A 25,929-nucleotide genomic window follows, 5' to 3' on the forward strand; every position below is an offset into this window, starting at 1 on the left:
ACATTAGAGTAGGAGTTTAGATTTAAGTTTCATACAATGATAAGTCCCTGTATGAAAATGGCCAAATCTTTAGGCCCGTTTACATGGTGACGCTGCGACACTAAGACGCCTGTGCTGCGGAATGGCCTTGCCTTTACACGGTGGCGGCGAAAACAGAAAGCGAAGACGCAAACTTTTGATTCCGGCCTCCAAAGCAGAAAGATTCGATTGCGGGGATTGTGGCGCAACCATATACGTATACCATATACGTCAGCATTCGCACATGTCACTTTGGGCTTGCACAGTCACTGCTAGTAAACATTCAACAGCAAAGATGGCGGAGCGACGACTTTATATATATGGTTTTTATCATATTTTTAATTTAAATATATTTACTTTCCGCGTTTCTGAAGCAAGAGAAAAAAACAAAAACACATGGACTCCATTGATTAAAGTTTTTTTTTAAAATTTTTTTTAATGGACAAGCAATATTATACAATCATTAAAGGGATTCAGCGATAGAAAAACGTGTCGTTCTTAAAAGATAAATGTTATTATGTGTTAAAATAATTTTATATTGAAACCCCTCTTGTTGTTTTCGTTTTTATACAATTTGTAAAATTGTAAAGTCTCAGGGCGGTGATGTCCGCAGGGCGGTAATGTCACATGGTTACGTTGCCGGGCTTCCAGAGTATGACTCTAGCGACATAAACATGGCATCTGTTCAACCCTTTCAATCTAAACCGAGAGGAACATTAATGAGCATGACAGCAATGTCGATATTTCACAAAATAAGCAACAAAAGAAAAATGAACAGGAAAGACAGGACGAGCCATTACGAGAGTAGGAAAAAAATAACAGCGTTCTGCCAAAATTTGGGTGCCAAATTTGACACCCAAAGTACTACCATGCGCTTCCAGTTTTTCGAATTCGAATCAAGGCGGAAGCATATAAATGCAAACATGAAATTTGTCATATTCTTGGAACGACATCATGTAAACGGCCCTTTGGTGCGTGAAGTTTTTTTTTTTTTTGTTTTTTTTTTTTGTTTTTTTTTTGTGGAAAACATCAGAAGGCTATATTTACGCTATGTGTACACTCGGTTATTCAAATGTGGCTCTTTTGATTCGCACATTTAGTTCTGATTTTCTTGACGTTCACTTGAGTAAAAATCATTCGCATGAAGTCACAACTAGACTGGTTTGTTGCGTGTTACGTAACGCTCAATTTGTCACAACATTAATGCTGTCTGCAGTTGTACATACATACGTTGATGTTATTTTTACCTGCTCATGTTTCACAGTCAGGAAGGTACAAACAGACAGCTCGTTTACGGGGTATTGTCAATCCTTTTAAACTTCTGCCGCATATCTACCAAGTTGAGAGTGACGAGCGTGCATCGCAGGAAAGCACACTTTGTAAACAGTGTATGGTTAAACAATTAGGGTTTTATAGCGTGTTGCATTTTCTCTCTCCAATAGACACACTTACTACAGTGGTTAGCCAATTTTTGAAAAGTAAGAGGGGCAATCTGAAATATTTGCATTTGATTGGCTAAAATAATATTGGCATTTAAAAATGTCTGGCAACGGCTATTACTAGTCATAAAAATAAAGTTTTTTGTTCTTCAAATTACTAAACAAAATTAATTCCTCTGGGATGCACTTTATCTAAACCTTGTCTTGCACTTTAATGAGTTAAACATAACCACACTAGTTGCAGTTTAAACTGTTCACCTGAACAGGCTCAGAGACACTCGATTTCCTGTTTGATGAGTGTAGGTAATACTGAATCCAGTTATTGATTAAATGACAACTGCAGTGAAGATTAATTTGTCTTGATGTACACTGAGACCAAATGGATCTTCTCCCTGTGTCCTGTTGCTTGCTCAATGATCTCCTGTTATCAAAGCACTCCTTTCAATCTTTGTTCCACTTCAAGACTCCCCACCCTCACTCACTCAATAGACCCCATTGACTTTGCTTTAAAGGGGGCAGAAGGGCCAGCTTAGAGTTGAAGGTAATCTTAAAAGTTTTGGAGAATGTGCAAATACTGTTGAAAATCATCCATTCATTATTGCAGCGCTCATCCTTATTTGGGTTGGAGATAAACCAGACGCTAGCTAATCGCTGGGCACAAGTCACACACTTCGTCTGCCAAGCCAGCCTGACTTTCGCCATACATGGCTTATCAGGTTGGTCTTCTGTGGTATGGGCTGAATTTCAAAATTCGATGCTTAGAGGTGGTGCTAACAAGCACAGGCTGAACCTGAATTAACCAATCACAGAAGCACGGATGTTACGTAAACGGCGTCACAGAATGGTAATGAGAGTTACGGATGTAACTATGGTTCTATGAATCCCGAAGGTCAGGCTGTCATGGCAGGCTGCTTCACACAAAGGATGGGGCGATACAGCCTCAAAATTATATTATATATTAATTGTATGGGAACAAAAATACTGAAAAATAAGTGATTTCTGCTTCAGTCAAACAACAAATTATTACAATCATTGATCCATCCTTATTTTACATTATTACACTGCAATATAAATAGCAGAAATCTAATGCAGTGATAACTAGCATAGCTGTTCAAAACTAAGTTTAAAACTCGAACTTTAGGTTTTACACTGTACCACAGGGGTCGGGAACCTTTTTGGTTGAGAAAGCCATGAACACCACATATTATAAATGTAATTCCGTGAGAGCCATACAATATGTTTAAACTAAAAATACAAGTAATGTGTGCATTTTATGTAATTTCAACACTTTTAAAGTACAAGAAGTTTCTGAATTATTTTTAACAACATTGTTATGCTGTTGCTAATCAATGATGAGGATTTCTTACCATTAATGCAACTTCTGGTGCTGCATGGTTTTGCTCATGGTTTTGTAGTCTGGTTGATACCTGGCGGGGTTCAGCTTCATGCAGGCGTTGAGAAACTTGGGATGTGCCTCTTTTCATGTTCACGAAGCGCCAAAAAATCCTGTTTTTCCCACCACACACGGAGCACCATCTATGCACATTGAAACAAGTTTATCCATCGGTAGATATTTTTTCCTTTAGCAAACTCAGTTAAGGACTTGAATAAATCCTCCCCTCTTGTTGTCCCTTTCATAGTCAAAACCTTGCAATCACGCTCAACTGGGATAAATTGCTTACGTCTGTTGACGCATCCAAAGTGAGAAAAAAAAACGGTGGCGCATTCATGCCCTTATGTCCTGCTAACAAGTACGATACTCCTCGTCTTTTTTTCTTTTTGCCATCTTATCAAAAGGGCTTCTAAAACTAACTGACAACGTGGAAAACGAAACTGAAAACGAGAGAAGTTTACTTCCTCATCTCACGCACATGCGCACATCGGCCGCTATTTTCGACAACAAAATACGGCAACACAACTTGAACAGTGTGTCTCCCTCATCTGCGTTACCTATGCGATTGATAGATAGATAAATAGATAGACACAATGACATGTATGTTTGCCACTTTTCCACTAAAATTACTGCGTACTGGCTTCGTAGTCGCTGGTGACCGTCGCCGTTTTACGCAATGCACAAAGGAGTATAACTATACTGGACTGTCTCAGGAAATTAGAATACACAATATTCTAATTTTTTGAGACAGTCCTGTGTATATATACAGGACTGTCTCAGGAAATTAGAATACACAATATTCTAATTTCCTGAGACAGCAGCAATATTCTAATTTCCTGAGACAGTCAGGAAATTAGAATATTGTGTATTCTAATTTCCTGAGACAGTCCTGTATATATACACAGGACTGTCTCAAAAAATTAGAATATTGTGTATTCTAATTTTCTGAGACAGTCCAGTATATCTAACTATAAGCCAGAAACAGCTGTCAAAACATCCAAATCTGGCTCGCGAGCCATAGGTTCCCGGCTCCTGCTGTAGCATCTAATAGAAAGAAAGGACAAAGAAAGCTGCAGCCAGTGACATTTCTACTTTTGTTCTAATTTAATACCGTAGTTCAAAATGTTAATTAACTATTTCACACATTACAGTAATAGTGGATTTGAAGCCAATACTTCAGAAATGTCAAGGAGAAGTGTTCATCATAAGTTGACCATTCATCTCAAAGTTAAAAGCACAAGATGAAAAACATTAGATTGATTTAGGTACTTACATTTATTGTATGAAACATTTGCACATTACATGCACATTTGCATCATAGGGTGACAGCAAGCGCATGGAGGATGTGAACTGCTACTTGTCCTTGCCCTCCACCCGCCACCACTATGGGGACCTCCACAAGGGAGCAGTACTGAGCCGTAGCACCAGCAACGTAAGCGGGGGCGGCTTAGGCCTGTCAGTCAGCTCGAGAGATAGCTTCACCATTTCCACCCTGGTCTGTTCCACCAAGCTCACCCAAAATGGTAACTGCGTGTGTATTATCCTCCTCATCCTACCCAAAAAGAATAATACATGTGACTAAACATGCAATTTATTGCAATACAATTTAAATCCAAACCTCATTTTTGTGGGTTACCTACCATACATTTTTCATGCCAAGATTTAGGTTGGTTAATAGTTTATAGTTTTTTTTTGTTTTGTTTTTTTAATTCCCAATTGTAATCGTCTATTAATATCACACATTGATCTTTTTATTATTATTATTTTTTGCACATGTTGCATCAACAATTGTTCCAAATAAGTGTCCTCAATGGAGCATAAAGAATTTGTGTCAGTCGGTGCTTGTTTCCTGCCTTAGCTGACATATTTTGTGACATTGTTTTGATATGGACACTCTGGGGACTTGGATTTGGCAGTGGAGGACATCCAAGTTCAGAAAAATACACACATGCATGTTCAGACTGCCCCACATGCACACATGCACAGAAGAATGCAAAGATAACTGACTGGGATGAGCCTCGTTAAACTACTTGTTGTTTGTAAATCAGTGCCAGGATCCTTTCAGAGCCCAGAAATGTGATTTATCACCATTTACCTCAGCTATACAAAACCAACAATTTGTGTTTAGGGTTGTGCTGCCAGATACTATATATTCTATAACCAGGGGTGCACTTAATTTTTTTGCCCAGGTTCTCAGAGGAGGACCTGGAGATGTGACTTGGTCCTCATTCAGTTTGAGAGCCGACCCGCCTGATGCGATAAATTTATGACAATCTTTACTTAGAGCCAATTAACTTTAATTAATTATATTAACAACTAGAAACTGCAATTTCGGGAGAAATTACACACCTTGGTCTTTCCTCTGTGGAGATACAGATCTTAGCCCCACTCAGGTCTATCAATAGAATGGATCATAATGCCAGTCATTGGCAAAAAACAAAGTAAAAGCCGTTAGAAATGAATGGGAGAATTGGACGTCCATGGACGTCAATGGCGGCACCTTTCATAATTGTTAATGGAATCGGGGAAGTTTGGGGGACACGTCCTAATGATATCTAGTCATTTTCTGTTGATTTGGGGAAAAAAAAAAATTACCATTGAAAATGAATGGGGAAAATTTTGGACGTCCATGGACGTCAATGGTATCAACTTACATAAGCGTCAATGGAATCCTAGTACATTGGCATCAATAAAATGAACAAACATGAAGAAATGCCATTGGAAATGAATGGGAAGTTTGGACGTCCATGAACGTCAATGACATCACCCTCCATAAGCGGCAATGCAATCGGGGACATTTGGGGGACACGTCCTAATGATATCTAGTCATTTTCTGTTGATTTGGGGAAAAAAAAAAAAATCCCATTGAAAATGAATGGGAAAAATTTTGGACGTCCATGGACGTCAATGGTATCAACTTACATAACCGTCAATGGAATCCAAGTACATTGGCATCAATAGAATGAACAAACATGAAGAAATGCCTTTGGAAATGATTGGGAAGTTTGGACGTCCATGGACGTCAATGGCATCACCCCCCATAAGCGGCAATGCAATCGGGGACATTTTGGGGACACGTCCTAATGATATCTAGTCATTTTCTGTTGATTTGGGGAAAAAAAAAAAAATCCCATTGAAAATGAATGGGAAAAATTTTGGACGTCCATGGACGTCAATGGTATCAACTTACATAAGCGTCAATGGAATCCAAGTACATTGGCATCAATAGAATGAACAAACATGAAGAAATGCCTTTGGAAATGATTGGGAAGTTTGGACGTCCATGGACGTCAATGGCATCACCCCCCATAAGCGGCAATGCAATCGGGGACATTTTGGGGACACGTCCTATTGATATCTAGTCATTTTCTGTTGATTTGGGGAAAAAAAAAAATTCCCATTGAAAATGAATGGGAAAAATTTTGGACGTCCATGGACGTCAATGGTATCAACTTACATAAGCGTCAATGGAATCCAAGTACATTGGCATCAAAAGAATGAACAAACATGAAGAAATGCCATTGAAAATGAATGGGAAGTTTGGACGTCCCTGGACGTCAATGGCATCACCCTCCATAAGCCTAAATGGAATTGGGGACATTTGGGGGAAACGTCCTGTTGATATCTAGTCATTTTCTGTTGATTTGGGGGAAAAAAAAAAAATTCCCATTGAAAATGAATGGGTAAAATTTTGGACGTCCATGGACGTCAATGGCAGCACCCCCCATAAGCGTCAATGGAGTTGGGGACGTTTGGGGTATAAGTCCTATTGATATCTGGTCATTTTCTGTTGATTTGGAGAAATGTAGTTTTTTCCCCATTGAAAATGAATGGGAAAATTTTTGGACGTCCATGTAAGTCAATGGCGGCACCCCTCATAAGCGTCAATGGAATTGGGGAAGTTTGGGGGACACGTCCTATTGATATCTGGTCATTTTCTGTTGATTTGGGGAAATTTTGTTTTTTCCCCATTGAAAATGAATGGGAAAAATTTTGGACGTCCATGGCCGTCAATGGCATCGACATCCATATAGTCAATTGAATCCAAGTACATTGGCATCAGTAGATTCGACATGCATGGCCGTCAATGGCATCAATGCAATGTAAATTCCATTGGAAATCCCATTGGAAGTGAATGGGAACTTTTCCCATTCGAAATGAATGGGATAGTTTTTGGCAAATTTCCGAGGAAGCGTAATTTTTTTCCAAATTCTGTATACAACTTTTATGCCCCTCACCGTCCCGGAATTTTTGATGCCCAAATTATGTGATTTGGTCAAAAATTGTAGGACTAGATACATTTTGAAACTTTTTTTTTTTTCGGGAAAATTGCCGTTTACGGGCGAACGGAAAATTTTTCAAGGCCGTTTGAAAAATTCCCATCGTCGCGCGAAAATTCCGGTCGTGCCGATACTTGAACGGTACCGATCGGAGGTACGGTTCGGGCTGTGCGGCGCGCCGAAAAAAACGTCAACAATTATTGAATAATAATAATAATAACTAGAAACTGCAATTTCGGGAGAAATTACACACCTTGGTCTTTCCTCTGTTGAGATACAAATCTTAGCCCCACTCAGGTCTATCAATAGAATGGACCATAATGCCAGTCATTGGCACTAAACAAAGTTAAAGCCATTAGAAAAGATTGGGAGAATTGGACGTCCATGTCCGTCAATGGCAGCACCCTCCATAATTGTTAATGGAATCGGGGAAGTTTGGGGGACACGTCCTATTGATATCTAGTCATTTTCTGTTGATTTGGGAAAAAAAAAAAAATTCCCATTGAAAATGAATGGGAAAAATTTTGGACGTCCATGGACGTCAATGGTATCAACTTACATAAGCGTCAATAGAATCCAAGTACATTGGCATCAATAAAATGAACAAACATGAAGAAATGCCATTGGAAATGAATGGGAAGTTTGGACGTCCATGAACGTCAATGGCATCACCCTCCATAAGCGGCAATGCAATCGGGGACATTTGGGGGACACGTCCTAATGATATCTAGTCATTTTCTGTTGATTTGGGAAAAAAAAAAAAATCCCATTGAAAATGAATGGGAAAAATTTTGGACGTCCATGGACGTCAATGGTATCAACTTACATAAGCGTCAATGGAATCCAAGTACATTGGCATCAATAGAATGAACAAACATGAAGAAATGCCTTTGGAAATGAATGGGAAGTTTGGACGTCCATGGACGTCAATGCCATCACCCCCCATAAGCGGCAATGCAATCGGGGACATTTGGGGGACACGTCCTAATGATATCTAGTCATTTTCTGTTGATTTGGGGAAAAAAAAAAATTTCCCATTGAAAATGAATGGGAAAAATTTTGGACGTCCATGGACGTCAATGGTATCAACTTACATAAGCGTCAATGGAATCCAAGTACATTGGCATCAATAGAATGAACAAACATGAAGAAATGCCATTGGAAATTAATGGGAAGTTTGGACGTCCGTGGACGTCAATGGCATCACCCTCCATAAGCAGCAATGCAATCGGGCACATTTGGGGGAAACGTCCTATTGATATCTAGTCATTTTCTGTTGATTTGGGGAAAAAAAAAAAAATTCCCATTGAAAATGAATGGGAAAAATTTTGGACGTCCATGGACGTCAATGGTATCAACTTACATAAGCGTCAATGGAATCCAAGTACATTGGCATCAAAAGAATGAACAAACATGAAGAAATGCCATTGGAAATGAATGGGAAGTTTGGACGTCCCTGGACGTCAATGGCATCACCCTCCATAAGCAGCAATGCAATCGGGGACATTTGGGGGACAGGTCCTATTGATATCTAGTCATTTTCTGTTGATTTGGGGAAAAAAAAAAATTTCCCATTGAAAATGAATGGGTAAAATTTTGGACGTCCATGGACGTCAATGGCAGCACCCCCCATAAGCGTCAATGGAGTTGGGGACGTTTGGGGTATACGTCCTATTGATATCTGGTCATTTTCTGTTGATTTGGAGAAATTTAGTTTTTTCCCCATTGAAAATGAATGGGAAAAATTTTGGACGTCCATGGAAGTCAATGGTGGCACCCTTCATAAGCGTCAATGGAATTGGGGAAGTTTGGGGGACACGTCCTATTGATATCTGGTCATTTTCTGTTGATTTGGGGAAATTCTGTTTTTTCCCCATTGAAAATGAATGGGAAAAATTTTGGACGTCCATGGACGTCAATGGCATCGACATCCATATAGTCAATTGAATCCAAGTACATTGGCATCAGTAGATTCGACATGCATGGCCGTCAATGGCATCAAGCAATGTAAAATCCATTGGAAATCCCATTGGAAGTGAATGGGAACTTTTCCCATTCGAAATGAATGGGATAGTTTTTGGCAAATTTCAGAGGAAGCGTAATTTTTTTCCAAATTCTGTATACAACTTTTATGCCCCTCACCGTCCCGGAATTTTTGATGGCCAAATTATGTGATTTGGTCAAAAATTGTAGGACTAGATACATTTTGAAACTTTTTTTTTTTTCACGGAAAATTGCCGTTTACGGACGAACGGAAAAATTTTCGGGGCCATTTGTAAAGTTTCCTGTGTCACGCGAAAATTCCGGTCGTGCCGATACTTGAACGGTGCCGATCGGTCTAACGGTTCGGGCTGTGAAGCGCGCGTTTTTTTTCCATTCAAAATGAATAGGAAAGTTTTTGGCAAATTTCCGGGGAACCGTAAATTTTTGCCAAATTCTGTATACAACTTTTATGCCCCTCACCGTCCCGGAATTTTTGATAACCAAATTATGTGATTTGGTCAAAAATTGTAGGACTAGATACATTTTGAAACTTTTTTTATTTTTCGGAAAATTGCCGTTTACGGGCGAACGGAAAATTTTTCGTGGCGGTTTGAAAAATTCCCATCGTCACGCGAAAAATCCGGTCGTGCCGATACTTCAACGGTGCCGATCGGTGCTACGGTTTGGGCTGTGCGTTGGCTCAAAAAAACGCGGAGAATTATTGAATAATAACTAGAAACTGCAATTTCGGGAGAAATTACACCTTGGTCTTTCCTCTGTGGAGATACAAATCTTAGCCCCACTCAGGTCTATCAATAGAATGGACCATAATGCCAGTCAATGGCACTAAACAAAGTAAAAGCCATTAGAAAAGATTGGGAGAATTGGACGTCCATGGCCGTCAATGGCGGCACCCTTCATAAGCGTCAATGGAATTGGAGAAGTTTGGGGGACACGTCCTATTGATATCTGGTCATTTTTTGTTGATTTGGGGAAAAAAAAAAATTCCCATTGAAAATGAATGGGAAAAATTTTGGACGTCCATGGACGTCAATGGTATCAACTTACATAAGCGTCAATGGAATCCAAGTACATTGGCATCAATAGAATGAACAAACATGAAGAAATGCCATTGGAAATGAATGGGAAGTTTGGACGTCCATGGACGTCAATGGCATCACCCTCCATAAGCGCCAATCCAATCGGGGACATTTGGGGGACACGTGCTATTGATATCTGGTCATTTTTTGTTGATTTGGGGAAAAAAAAAAAATTCCCATTGAAAATGAATGGGAAAAATTTTGGACGTCCATGGACGTCAATGGTATCAACTTACATAAGCGTCAATGGAATCCAAGTACATTGGCATCAATAGAATGAACAAACATGAAGAAATGCCATTGGAAATGAATGGGAAGTTTGGACGTCCATGAACGTCAATGGCATCACCCTCCATAAGCAGCAATGCAATCGGGGACATTTGGGGGACACGTCCTAATGATGTCTAGTCATTTTCTGTTGATTTGGGGAAAAAAAAAAATTTCCCATTGAAAATGAATGGGAAAAATTTTGGACGTCCATGGACGTCAATGGTATCAACTTACATAAGCGTCAATGGAATCCAAGTACGTTGGCATCAATAGAATGAACAAACATGAAGAAATGCCATTGGGATTTAATGGGAAGTTTGGACGTCCATGAACGTCAATGGCATCACCCTCCATAAGCGGCAATGCAATCGGGGACATTTGGGGGACACGTCCTAATGATATCTAGTCATTTTCTGTTGATTTGGGGAAAAAAAAAAATTCCCATTGAAAATGAATGGGAAAATTTTTGGACGTCCATGGACGTCAATGGCAGCACCCCCCATAAGCGTCAATGGAGTTGGGGACGTTTGGGGTATACGTCCTATTAATATCTGGTCATTTTCTGTTGATTTGGGGAAATTTAGTTTTTTCCCCATTGAAAATGAATGGGAAAATTTTTGGACGTCCATGGACGTCAATGGCAGCACCCCCTATAAGCGTCAATGGAGTTCGGAACGTTTGGGGGAGACGTACTATTGATAACTGGTCATTTTCTGATGATTTGGGGAAATTTAGTTTTTTCCCCATTGAAAATGAATGGGAAAAATTTTGGACGTCCATGGCCGTCAATGGCAGCACCCCCCATAAGCGTCAATGGAGTTGGGGACGTTTGGGGTATACGTCCTATTAATATCTGGTCATTTTCTGTTGATTTGGGGAAATTTAGTTTTTTCCCCATTGAAAATGAATGGGAAAAATTTTGGACGTCCATGGCCGTCAATGGCATCGACATCCATATAGTCAAATGAATCCAAGTACATTGGCATCAATAGATTCGACATGCATGGCCGTCAATGGCATCAATGCAATGTAAAGTCCATTGGAAATACTATTGAAAGTGAATGGGAACTTTTCCCATTGGAAATGAATGGGATAGTTTTTGGCAAATATCCGGAGAACCGTAATTTTTTTCCAAATTCTGTATACAATCTTTATGCCCCCCACCGTCCCGGAATTTTTGATGTCCAAATTATGTGATTTGGTCAAAAATTGTAGGACAAGTAGCGTTTTGAAAAAGTTGTAAAAAATCGGAAAATCGCCGTTTACGGGCGAACGAAAAATTTTTCGGGGTCGTTTGAAAAATTCCCATCGTCGCGCGAAAATTCCGGTCGTGTCGATACTTGAACGGTGCCGATCGGTGGTATGGTTCGGGCTGCGCGGCGCGCCGAAAAAACGCGGAGAAACCATTGCATAATAATAATAATAAAGTTGTAGAATAACATAACCTTGTTCTTTCTTTCAGAAAGACCAAGGTAACTAGAAACTGCAATTTCGGGAGAAATTACACCTTGGTCTTTCCTCTGTGGAGATACAAATCTTAGCCCCACTCAGGTCTATCAATAGAATGGACCATAATGCCAGTCAATGGCACTAAACAAAGTAAAAGCCATTAGAAAAGATTGGGAGAATTGGACGTCCATGGCCGTCAATGGCATCACCCTCCATAAGCGGCAATCCAATCAGGGACATTTGGGGGACACGTCCTAATGATATCTAGTCATTTTCTGTTGATTTGGGGAAAAAAAAAAATTCCCATTGAAAATGAATGGGAAAAATTTTGGACGTCCATGGACGTCAATGGTATCAATTTACATAAGCGTCAATGGAATCCAAGTACATTGGCATCAATAGAATGAACAAACATGAAGAAATGCCATTGGAAATGAATGGGAAGTTTGGACGTCCATGGACGTCAATGGCATCACCCTCCATAAGCGGCAATGCAATCGGGGACATTTGGGGGACACGTCCTAATGATATCTAGTCATTTTCTGTTGATTTGGGGAAAAAAAAAAAATTCCCATTGAAAATGAATGGGAAAAATTTTGGACGTCCATGGACATCAGTGGTATCAATTTACATAAGCGTCAATGGAATCCAAGTACATTGGCATCAATATAATGAACAAACATGAAGAAATGCCATTGGGATTTAATGGGAAGTTTGGACGTCCATGAACGTCAATGGCATCACCCTCCATAGGAGGCAATGCAATCGGGGACATTTGGGCGACACGTCCTATTGATATCTAGTCATTTTCTGTTGATTTGGGGAAAAAAAAAAAATTCCCATTGAAAATGAATGGGAAAAATTTTGGACGTCCATGGACGTCAATGGTATCAATTTACATAAGCGTCAATGGAATCCAAGTACATTGGCATCAATAGAATGAACAAACATGAAGAAATGCCATTGGAAATGAATGGGAAGTTTGGACGTCCGTGGACGTCAATGGCATCACCCTCCATAAGAGGCAATGCAATCGTGGACATTTGGGGGACACGTCCTATTGATATCTAGTCATTTTCTGTTGATTTGGGGAAAAAAAAAAAATTCCCATTGAAAATGAATGGGAAAATTTTTGGACGTCCATGGACGTCAATGGTATCAACTTACATAAGCGTCAATGGAATCCAAGTACATTGGCATCAATATAATGAACAAACATGAAGAAATGCCATTGGGATTTAATGGGAAGTTTGGACGTCCATGAACGTCAATGGCATCACCCTCCATAAGCGGCAATGCAATCGGGGACATTTGGGGGACACGTCCTAATGATATCTAGTCATTTTCTGTTGATTTGGGGAAAAAAAAAAAATTCCCATTGAAAATGAATGGGAAAAATTTTGGACGTCCATGGACGTCAATGGTATCAACTTACATAAGTGTCAATGGAATCCAAGTACATTGGCATCAATAGAATGAACAAACATGAAGAAATGCCATTGGAAATGAATGGGAAGTTTGGACGTCCATGGACGTCAATGGCATCACCCTCCATAAGCGGCAATGCAATCGGGGACATTTGGGGGACACGTCCTAATGATATCTAGTCATTTTCTGTTGATTTGGGGAAAAAAAAAAATTCCCATTGAAAATGAATGGGAAAAATTTTGGACGTCCATGGACATCAGTGGTATCAATTTACATAAGCGTCAATGGAATCCAAGTACATTGGCATCAATAGAATGAACAAACATGAAGAAATGCCTTAGGAAATGAATGGGAAGTTTGGACGTCCGTGGACGTCAATGGCATCACCCTCCATAGGAGGCAATGCAATCGGGGACATTTGGGCGACACGTCCTATTGATATCTAGTCATTTTCTGTTGATTTGGGGGAAAAAAAAAAAATTCCCATTGAAAATGAATGGGGAAAAATTTTGGACGTCCATGGACGTCAATGGTATCAACTTACATAAGCGTCAATGGAATCCAAGTACATTGGCATCAATAGAATGAACAAACATGAAGAAATGCCATTGGAAATGTATGGGAATTTTGGACGTCCATGGAAGTCAATGGCGGCACCCTTCATAAGCGTCAATGGAATTGGGGAAGTTTGGGGTACACGTCCTAATGATATCTAGTCATTTTCTGTTGATTTGGGGAAAAAAAAAATTTCCCATTGAAAATGAATGGGAAAAATTTTGGACGTCTATGGACGTCAATGGTATGAACTTACATAAGCGTCAATGGAATCCAAGTACACTGGCATCAATAAAATGAACAAACATGAAGAAATGCCATTGGAAATTAATGGGAAGTTTGGACGTCCGTGGACGTCAATGGCATCACCCTCCATAAGCAGCTATGCAATCGGGGACATTTGCGGGACACGTCCTAATGATATCTAGTCATTTTCTGTTGATTTGGGGAAAAAAAAAAAATTCCCATTGAAAATGAATGGGAAAAATTTTGGACGTCCATGGACGTCAATGGCAGCACCCCCCATAAGCGTCAATGGAGTTGGGGACATTTGGGGGAGACGTCCTATTGATAACTGGTCATTTTCTGATGATTTGGGGAAATTTAGTTTTTTCCCCATTGAAAATGAATGGGAAAAATTTTGGACGTCCATGAACGTCAATGGCATCACCCTCCATAAGCGTAAATGGAATTGGGGACGTTTGGGGTATACGTCCTATTGATATCTGGTCATTTTCTGTTGATTTGGGGAAATTTAGTTTTTTCCCCATTGAAAATGAATGGGGAAATTTTTGGACGTCCATGGACGTCAATGGCAGCACCCCCTATAAGCGTCAATGGAGTTCGGAACGTTTGGGGGAGACGTACTATTGATAACTGGTCATTTTCTGATGATTTGGGGAAATTTAGTTTTTTCCCCATTGAAAATGAATGGGAAAAATTTTGGACGTCCATGGATGTCAATGGCAGCACCCCCCATAAGCGTCAATGGAGTTGGGGACGTTTGGGGTATACGTCCTATTAATATCTGGTCATTTTCTGTTGATTTGGGGAAATTTAGTTTTTTCCCCATTGAAAATGAATGGGAAAAATTTTGGACGTCCATGGCCGTCAATGGCATCGACATCCATACAATCAAATGAATCCAAGTACATTGGCATCAATAGATTCGACATGCATGGCCGTCAATGGCATCAATGCAATGTAAAGTCCATTGGAAATACTATTGAAAGTGAATGGGAACTTTTCCCATTGGAAATGAATGGGATAGTTTTTGGCAAATATCCGGAGAACCGTAAATTTTTTCCAAATTCTGTATACAATCTTTATGCCCCCCACCGTCCCGGAATTTTTGATGTCCAAATTATGTGATTTGGTTAAAAATTGTAGGACAAGTAGCGTTTTGAAAAAGTTGTAAAAAATCGGAAAATTGCCGTTTACGGGCGAACGAAAAATTTTTCGGGGTCGTTTGAAAAATTCCCATCGTCGCGCGAAAATTCCGGTCGTGTCGATACTTGAACGGTGCCGATCGGTGGGATGGTTCGGGCTGCGCGGCGCGCCGAAAAAACGCGGAGAAACCATTGCATAATAATAATAATAATAACTAGAAACTGCAATTTCGGGAGAAATTACACACCTTGGTCTTTCCTCTGTGGAGATACAGATCTTAGCCCCACTCAGGTCTATCAATAGAATGGATCATAATGCCAGTCATTGGCACAAAACAAAGTAAAAGCCATTAGAAATGAATGGGAGAATTGGACGTCCATGGACATCAATGGCGGCACCTTTCATAATTGTTAATGGAATCGGGGAAGTTTGGGGGACACGTCCTAATGATATCCAAACATTTTCTGTTGATTTGGGAAAAAAAAAAAAATTACCATTGAAAATGAATGGGAAAAATTTTGGACGTCCATGGACGTCAATGGTATCAACTTACATAAGCGTCAATGGAATCCAAGTACATTGGCATCAATAGAATGAACAAACATGAAGAAATGCCATTGGAAATGAATGGGAAGTTTGGACGTCCATGGACGTCAATGGCATCACCCTCCATAAGCGGCAATGCAATCGGGGACATTTGGGGGACACGTCCTAATGATATCTAGTCATTTTCTGTTGAATTGGGGAAAAAAAAAAAATTCCCATTGAAAATGAATGGGAAAAATTTTGGACGTCCATGGACGTCAATGGTATCAACTTACATAAGCGTCAATGGAATCCAAGTACATTGGCATCAATAGAATGAACAAACATGAAGAAATGCCATTGGAAATTAATGGGAAGTTTGGACGTCCATGGCCGTCAATGGCGGAGCCCTCCATAAGCTTCAATGGAATTGGGGAAGTTTGGGGGACACGTCCTATTGATATCTGGTCATATTATGTTGATTTGGGAAAAAAAAAAAAATCCAATTGAAAATGAATGGGAAAAAATTTGGACGTCCATGGACGTCAATGGTATCAACTTACATTGGCGTCAATGGAATCCAAGTACATTGGCATCATTAGAATGGAAAAACATAATGAAAAGCCATTAGAAATGAATGGGAAATTTGGACGTCCATGGCCGTCAATGGCGGAGCCCTCAATAAGCGTCAATGCAGTTGGGGACATTTGGGGTAAAGGTCCTATTGATATCTGGCGATTTCCTACTGATTTGGAGACATTTTTTGTTTTTGCCATTGAAAATGAATGGGAAAAATTTGGACGTCCATGGACGTCAATGGCATCACCCTCCATAAGCATCAATGCTATCGGGGACATTTAGGGTAAAGGTCCTATTGATATCTGGTGATTTCCTACTGATTTAGGGACATTTTTTGTTTTTGCCATTGAAAATGAATGGGAAAAATTTGGACGTCCATGGACGTCAATGGCATCACCCTCCATAAGCATCAATGCTATCGGGGACATTTGGGGTAAAGGTCCTATTGATATCTGTTGATTACCTACTGATTTGGGACATTTTGTTTTTTCCCCATTGAAAATGAATTAGAAAAATTTTGGACGTCCATGGCCGTCAATGGCATCGACATCCATATAGTCAATAGAATCCAAGTACATTGGCATCAATAGAATGAACAAACATGAAGAAATGCCTTTGGAAATGAATGGGAAGTTTGGACGTCCATGAACGTCAATGGCATCACCCTCCATAAGCGGCAATGCAATCGGGGACATTTGGGGGACACGTCCTAATGACATCTAGTCATTTTCTGTTGATTTGGGAAAAAAAAAAAATCCCATTGAAAATGAATGGGAAAAATTTTGGACGTCCATGGACGTCAATGGTATCAACTTACATAAGCGTCAATGGAATCCAAGTACATTGGCATCAATAAAATGAACAAACATGAAGAAATGCCATTGGGATTTAATGGGAAGTTTGGACGTCCATGAACGTCAATGGCATCACCCTCCATAAGCGGCAATGCAATCGGGGACATTTGGGGGACACGTCCTAATGATATCTAGTCATTTTCTGTTGATTTGGGGAAAAAAAAAAAATTCCCATTGAAAATGAATGGGAAAAATTTTGGACGTCCATGGACGTCAATGGTATCAACTTACATAAGTGTCAATGGAATCCAAGTACATTGGCATCAATAGAATGAACAAACATGAAGAAATGCCATTGGAAATGAATGGGAAGTTTGGACGTCCATGGACGTCAATGGCATCACCCTCCATAAGCGGCAATGCAATCGGGGACATTTGGGGGACACGTCCTAATGATATCTAGTCATTTTCTGTTGATTTGGGGAAAAAAAAAAAATTCCCATTGAAAATGAATGGGAAAAATTTTGGACGTCCATGGACATCAGTGGTATCAATTTACATAAGCGTCAATGGAATCCAAGTACATTGGCATCAATAGAATGAACAAACATGAAGAAATGCCTTAGGAAATGAATGGGAAGTTTGGACGTCCGTGGACGTCAATGGCATCACCCTCCATAGGAGGCAATGCAATCGGGGACATTTGGGCGACACGTCCTATTGATATCTAGTCATTTTCTGTTGATTTGGGGGAAAAAAAAAAAATTCCCATTGAAAATGAATGGGGAAAAATTTTGGACGTCCATGGACGTCAATGGTATCAACTTACATAAGCGTCAATGGAATCCAAGTACATTGGCATCAATAGAATGAACAAACATGAAGAAATGCCATTGGAAATTAATGGGAAGTTTGGACGTCCGTGGACGTCAATGGCATCACCCTCCATAAGCAGCAATGCAATCGGGCACATTTGGGGGAAACGTCCTATTGATATCTAGTCATTTTCTGTTGATTTGGGGAAAGAAAAAAAAAATTCCCATTGAAAATGAATGGGAAAAATTTTGGACGTCCATGGACGTCAATGGTATCAACTTACATAAGCGTCAATGGAATCAAAGTACATTGGCATCAAAAGAATGAACAAACATGAAGAAATGCCATTGGAAATGAATGGGAAGTTTGGACGTCCCTGGACGTCAATGGCATCACCCTCCATAAGCAGCAATGCAATTGGGGACATTTGGGGGACAGGTCCTATTGATATCTAGTCATTTTCTGTTGATTTGGGGAAAAAAAAAAAATTCCCATTGAAAATGAATGGGTAAAATTTTGGACGTCCATGGACGTCAATGGCAGCACCCCCCATAAGCGTCAATGGAATTGGGGACGTTTGGGATATACGTCCTATTGATATCTGGTCATTTTCTGTTGATTTGGAGAAATGTAGTTTTTTCCCCATTGAAAATGAATGGGAAAAATTTTGGACGTCCATGTAAGTCAATGGCGGCACCCTTCATAAGCGTCAATGGAATTGGGGAAGTTTGGGGGACACGTACTATTGATATCTGGTCATTTTCTGTTGATTTGGGGTAATTTTGTTTTTTCCCCATTGAAAATGAATGGGAAAAATTTTGGACGTCCATGGCAGTCAATGGCATCGACATCCATATAGTCAATTGAATCCAAGTACATTGGCATCAGTAGATTCGACATGCATGGCCGTCAATGGCATCAATGCAATGTAAATTCCATTGGAAATCCCATTGGAAGTGAATGGGACTTTTCCCATTCGAAATGAATGGGATAGTTTTTGGCAAATTTCCGAGGAAGCGTAATTTTTTTCCAAATTCTGTATACAACTTTTATGCCCCTCACCGTCCTGGAATTATGGATGCCCAAATTGTGTGATTTGGTCAAAAATTGTAGGACTAGATACATTTTGAAACTTTTTTTTTTTTCCGGAAAATTGCCGTTTACGGGCGAAGGGAAAATTTTTCGGGTCCGTTTGAAAAATTCCCATCATTGCGCGAAAATTCCGGTCGTGCCGATATTTGAACGGTGCCGATCGGTCAAACGGTTCGGGCTGTGCAGCGTGCATTTTTTTTTCATTCAAAATGAATAGGAAAGTTTTTGGCAAATTTCCGGGGAACCGTAAATTTTTGCCAAATTCTGTATACAACTTTTATGCCCCTCATCGTCCCGGAATTTTTGATACCCAAATTATGTGATTTGGTCAAAAATTGTAGGACTAGATACATTTTTTAACTTTTTTTTTTTTTCGGAAAATTGCCATTTACGGGCGAACGGAAAATTTTTCGGGGGATTTTGAAAAAGTCCCTGCGTCGCGCGAAAAATCCGGTCGTGTCAATACTTGAATGGTGCCGATCGGTGGTACGGTTCGGGCTGCGCGGCGCGCCGAAAAAACGCGGAGAATAATTTGATGATATAATAATAATAACTAGAAACTGCAATTTCGGGAGAAATTACACACCTTGGTCTTTCCTCTGTGGAGATACAGATCTTAGCCCCACTCAGGTCTATCAATAGAATGGATCATAATGCCAGTCATTGGCAAAAAACAAAGTAAAAGCCGTTAGAAATGAATGGGAGAATTGGACGTCCATGGACGTCAATGGCGGCACCTTTCATAATTGTTAATGGAATCGGGGAAGTTTGGGGGACATGTCCTAATGATATCTAGTCATTTTCTGTTGATTTGGGAAAAAAAAAAAATTTCCCATTGAAAATGAATGGGAAAAATTTTGGACGTCCATGGACGTCAATGGTATGAACTTACATAAGCATCAATGGAATCCAAGTACATTGGCATCAATAAAATGAACAAACATGAAGAAATGCCATTGGAAATGAATGGGAAGTTTGGACATCCATGAACGTCAATGGCATCACCCTCCATAAGCGGCAATGCAATCGGGGACATTTGGGGGACACGTCCTAATGATATCTAGTCATTTTCTGTTGATTTGGGAAAAAAAAAAAAAAAATCCCATTAAAAATGAATGGGAAAAATTTTGGACGTCCATGGACGTCAATGGTATCAACTTACATAAGCGTCAATGGAATCCAAGTACATTGGCATCAATAGAATGAACAAACATGAAGAAATGCCTTTGGAAATGAATGGGAAGTTTGGACGTCCATGGACGTCAATGGCATCACCCCCCATAAGCGGCAATGCAATCGGGGACATTTGGGGGACACGTCCTAATGATATCTAGTCATTTTCTGTTGATTTGGGGAAAAAAAAAAATTTCCCATTGAAAATGAATGGGAAACATTTTGGACGTCCATGGACGTCAATGGTATCAACTTACATAACCGTCAATGGAATCCAAGTACATTGGCATCAAAAGAATGAACAAACATGAAGAAATGCCATTGGAAATGAATGGGAAGTTTGGACGTCCCTGGACGTCAATGGCATCACCCTCCATAAGCAGCAATGCAATCGGGGACATTTGGGGGACAGGTCCTATTGATATCTAGTCATTTTCTGTTGATTTGGGGAAAAAAAAAAAATTCCCATTGAAAATGAATGGGTAAAATTTTGGACGTCCATGGACGTCAATGGCAGCACCCCCCATAAGCGTCAATGGAATTGGGGACGTTTGGGATATACGTCCTATTGATATCTGGTCATTTTCTGTTGATTTGGAGAAATTTAGTTTTTTCCCCATTGAAAATGAATGGGAAAAATTTTGGACGTCCATGTAAGTCAATGGCGGCACCCTTCATAAGCGTCAATGGAATTGGGGAAGTTTGGGGGACACGTCCTAATGATATCTAGTCATTTTCTGTTGATTTGGGAAAAAAAAAAAAATTCCCATTGAAAATGAATGGGAAAAATTTTGGACGTCCATGGACGTCAATGGTATGAACTTACATAAGCGTCAATGGAATCCAAGTACATTGGCATCAATAAAATGAACAAACATGAAGAAATGCCATTGGAAATGAATGGGAAGTTTGGACATCCATGAACGTCAATGGCATCACCCTCCATAAGCGGCAATGCAATCGGGGACATTTGGGGGACACGTCCTAATGATATCTAGTCATTTTCTGTTGATTTGGGAAAAAAAAAAAAAAATCCCATTGAAAATGAATGGGAAAAATTTTGGACGTCCATGGACGTCAATGGTATCAACTTACATAAGCGTCAATGGAATCTAAGTACATTGGCATCAATAGAATGAACAAACATGAAGAAATGCCACTGGAAATGAATGGGAATTTTGGACGTCCATGGACGTCAATGGCATCACCCTCAATAAGCGGCAATGCAATCGGGGACATTTCGGGGACACGTCCTAATGATATCTAGTCATTTTCTGTTGATTTGGGGAAAAAAAAAAAAATTCCCATTGAAAATGAATGGGAAAAATTTTGGACGTCCATGGACGTCAATGTTATCAACTTACATAAGCGTCAATGGAATCCAAGTACATTGGCATCAATAGAATGAACAAACATGAAGAAATGCCATTGGAAATGAATGGGAAGTTTGGACGTCCATGAACGTCAATGGCATCACCCTCCATAAGTGTAAATGGAATTGGGGAAGTTTGGGGGACACGTCCTATTCACATCTAGTCATTTTCTTTTGATTTTGGGAAAAAAAAGAAATTCCTATTGAAAATGAATGGAAAAAATTTTGGACGTCCATGGATGTCAATGGCAGCACCCCCCATTAGCGTCAATGGATATGGGGACGTTTGGGGTATACGTCCTATTGATATCTGGTCATTTTCTGTTGATTTTGGGAAATTTAGTTTTTTCCCCATTGAAAATGAATGGGAAAAATTTTGGACGTCCATGGAAGTCAATGGAGGCACCCTTCATAAGCGTCAATGGAATTGGGGAAGTTTGGGGGACACGTCCTATTGATATCTGGTCATTTTCTGTTGATTTGGGGAAATTTAGTTTTTTCCCCATTGAAAATGAATGGGAAAAATTTTGGACGTCCATGGCCGTCAATGGCATCGACATCCATATAGTCAATTGAATCCAAGTACATTGGCATCAGTAGATTCGACATGCATGGCCGACAATGGCATCAATGCAATGTAAATTCCATTGGAAATCCCATTGGAAGTGAATGGGAACTTTTCCCATTCGAAATGAATGGGATAGTTTTTGGCAAATTTCCGAGGAAGCGTAATTTTTTTCCAAATTCTGTATACAACTTTTATGCCCCTCACCGTCCCGGAATTTTTGATGCCCAAATTATGTGATTTGGTCAAAAATTGTAGGACTAGATACATTTTGAAACTTTTTTTTTTTTCACGGAAAATTGCCGTTTACGGACGAACGGAAAAATTTTCGGGGCCATTTGTAAAGTTTCCTGTGTCACGCGAAAATTCCGGTCGTGCCGATACTTGAACGGTGCCGATCGGTCTAACGGTTCGGGCTGTGAAGCGCGTGTTTTTTTTCCATTCAAAATGAATAGGAAAGTTTTTGGCAAATTTCCAGGGAACCGTAAATTTTTGCCAAATTCTGTATACAACTTTTATGCCCCTCAATGTCCCGGAATTTTTGATGCCCAAATTATGTGATTTGGTCAAAAATTGTAGGACTAGATACATTTTGAAACTTTTTTTTTTTTCCGGAAAATTGCCGTTTACGGGCGAACGGAAAATTTTTCGGGGCCGTTTGAAAAATTGCCCGCGTCGCACGAAAATTCCGGTCGTGCCGATACTTGAACGGTGCTGATCGGTGCTACGGGTCGGGCTGCGCGGCGCGCCGAAAAAACGCGGAGAATAAGATGAATTATAATAATAATAATAATAAATAAGAATAATAAAGTTGCACAATAACAATACCTTGTTCTTTCCCTTGGAAAGACCAAGGTAACTAGAAACTGCAATTTCGGGAGAAATTACACACCTTGGTCTTTCCTCTGTGGAGACACAGATCTTAGCCCCACTCAGGTCTATCAATAGAATGGATCATAATGCCAGTCATTGGCAAAAAACAAAGTAAAAGCCGTTAGAAATGAATGGGAGAATTGGACGTCCATGGACGTCAATGGCGGCACCTTTCATAATTGTTAATGGAATCGGGGAAGTTTGGGGGACACGTCCTAATGATATCTAGTCATTTTCTGTTGATTTGGGGAAAAAAAAAAAATTCCCATTGAAAATGAATGGGAAAAATTTTGGACGTCCATGGACGTCAATGGTATCAACTTACATAAGCGTCAATGGAATCCAAGTACATTGGCATCAATAAAATGAACAAACATGAAGAAATGCCATTGGAAATGAATGGGAAGTTTAGACGTCCATGAACGTCAATGGCATCACCCTCCATAAGCGGCAATGCAATCGGGGACATTTGGGGGAAACGTCCTAATGATATCTAGTCATTTTCTGTTGATTTGGGGAAAAAAAAAAAAAATCCCATTGAAAATGAATGGGAAAAATTTTGGACGTCCATGGACGTCAATGGTATCAACTTACATAAGCGTCAATGGAATCCAAGTACATTGGCATCAATAAAATGAACAAACATGAAGAAATGGCTTTGGAAATGATTGGGAAGTTTGGACGTCCATGGACGTCAATGGCATCACCCCCCATAAGCGGTAATGCAATCGGGGACATTTGGGGGACACGTCCTAATGATATCTAGTCATTTTCTGTTGATTTGGGGAAAAAAAAAAAATTCCCATTGAAAATGAATGGGAAAAATTTTGGACGTCCATGGACGTCAATGGTATCAACTTACATAACCGTCAATGGAATCCAAGTACATTGGCATCAAAAGAATGAACAAACATGAAGAAATGCCATTGGAAATGAATGGGAAGTTTGGACGTCCCTGGACGTCAATGGCATCACCCTCCATAAGTAGCAATGCAATCGGGGACATTTGGGGGACAGGTCCTATTGATATCTAGTCATTTTCTGTTGATTTGGGGAAAAAAAAAAAATTTCCCATTGAAAATGAATGGGAAAAATTTTGGACGTCCATGGACGTCAATGGTATCAACTTACATAAGCGTCAATGGAATCCAAGTACATTGGCATCAATAAAATGAACAAACATGAAGAAATGCCATTGGAAATGAATGGGAAGTTTAGACGTACATGAACGTCAATGGCATCACCCTCCATAAGCGGCAATGCAATCGGGGACATTTGGGGGAAACGTCCTAATGATATCTAGTCATTTTCTGTTGATTTGGGAAAAAAAAAAAAAATCCCATTGAAAATGAATGGGAAAAATTTTGGACGTCCATGGACGTCAATGGTATCAACTTACATAAGCGTCAATGGAATCCAAGTACATTGGCATCAATAAAATGAACAAACATGAAGAAATGGCTTTGGAAATGATTGGGAAGTTTGGACGTCCATGGACGTCAATGGCATCACCCCCCATAAGCGGTAATGCAATCGGGGACATTTGGGGGACACGTCCTAATGATATCTAGTCATTTTCTGTTGATTTGGGGAAAAAAAAAAAATTCCCATTGAAAATGAATGGGAAAAATTTTGGACGTCCATGGACGTCAATGGTATCAACTTACATAAGCGTCAATGGAATCCAAGTACATTGGCATCAAAAGAATGAACAAACATGAAGAAATGCCATTGGAAATGAATGGGAAGTTTGGACGTCCCTGGACGTCAATGGCATCACCCTCCATAAGCAGCAATGCAATCGGGGACATTTGGGGGACAGGTCCTATTGATATCTAGTCATTTTCTGTTGATTTGGGGAAAAAAAAAAATTTCCCATTGAAAATGAATGGGTAAAATTTTGGACGTCCATGGACGTCAATGGCAGCACCCCCCATAAGCGTCAATGGAATTGGGGACGTTTGGGATATACGTCCTATTGATATCTGGTCATTTTCTGTTGATTTGGAGAAATTTAGTTTTTTCCCCTTTGAAAATGAATGGGAAAAATTTTGGACGTCCATGTAAGTCAATGGCGGCACCCTTCATAAGCGTCAATGGAATTGGGGAAGTTTGGGGGACACGTCCTATTGATATCTGGTCATTTTCTGTTGATTTGGGGTAATTTTGTTTTTTCCCCATTGAAAATGAATGGGAAAAATTTTGGACGTCCATGGCAGTCAATGGCATCGACATCCATATAGTCAATTGAATCCAAGTACATTGGCATCAGTAGATTCGACATGCATGGCCGTCAATGGCATCAATGCAATGTAAATTCCATTGGAAATCCCATTGGAAGTGAATGGGACTTTTCCCATTCGAAATGAATGGGATAGTTTTTGGCAAATTTCCGAGGAAGCGTAATTTTTTTCCAAATTCTGTATACAACTTTTATGCCCCTCACCGTCCCGGAATTTTTGATGCCCAAATTGTGTGATTTGGTCAAAAATTGTAGGACTAGATACATTTTGAAACTTTTTTTTTTTTCCGGAAAATTGCCGTTTACGGGCGAAGGGAAAATTTTTCGGGTCCGTTTGAAAAATTACCATCGTTGCGCGAAAATTCCGGTCGTGCCGATATTTGAACGGTGCCGATCGGTCAAACGGTTCGGGCTGTGCAGCGTGCGTTTTTTTTTCATTCAAAATGAATAGGAAAGTTTTTGGCAAATTTCCGGGGAACCGTAAATTTTTGCCAAATTCTGTATACAACTTTTATGCCCCTCATCGTCCCGGAATTTTTGATACCCAAATTATGTGATTTGGTCAAAAATTGTAGGACTAGATACATTTTTTAA

General features: G+C 39.9%; 1 protein-coding gene across 6 annotated transcripts in view; it reads left to right on the forward strand.

Annotated features, from left to right (window-relative positions):
- LOC130924409 (dedicator of cytokinesis protein 2-like) overlaps positions 1-25,929 on the forward strand; it is a 315,198-nt gene that overhangs the window by 86,261 nt on the left and 203,008 nt on the right. For all 6 annotated transcript variants that reach the window (XM_057850956.1, XM_057850960.1, XM_057850959.1 and 3 more), the window contains one exon: positions 4,172-4,373. In XM_057850956.1, coding sequence (XP_057706939.1) covers positions 4,172-4,373 — 202 coding nt within the window. The remainder of the gene's footprint in view (positions 1-4,171; positions 4,374-25,929) is intronic.

Source organism: Corythoichthys intestinalis, chromosome 11 (genome assembly GCF_030265065.1).
Source record: "Corythoichthys intestinalis isolate RoL2023-P3 chromosome 11, ASM3026506v1, whole genome shotgun sequence".
In the NCBI taxonomy this organism is placed as follows: Eukaryota; Metazoa; Chordata; class Actinopteri; order Syngnathiformes; family Syngnathidae; genus Corythoichthys; species Corythoichthys intestinalis.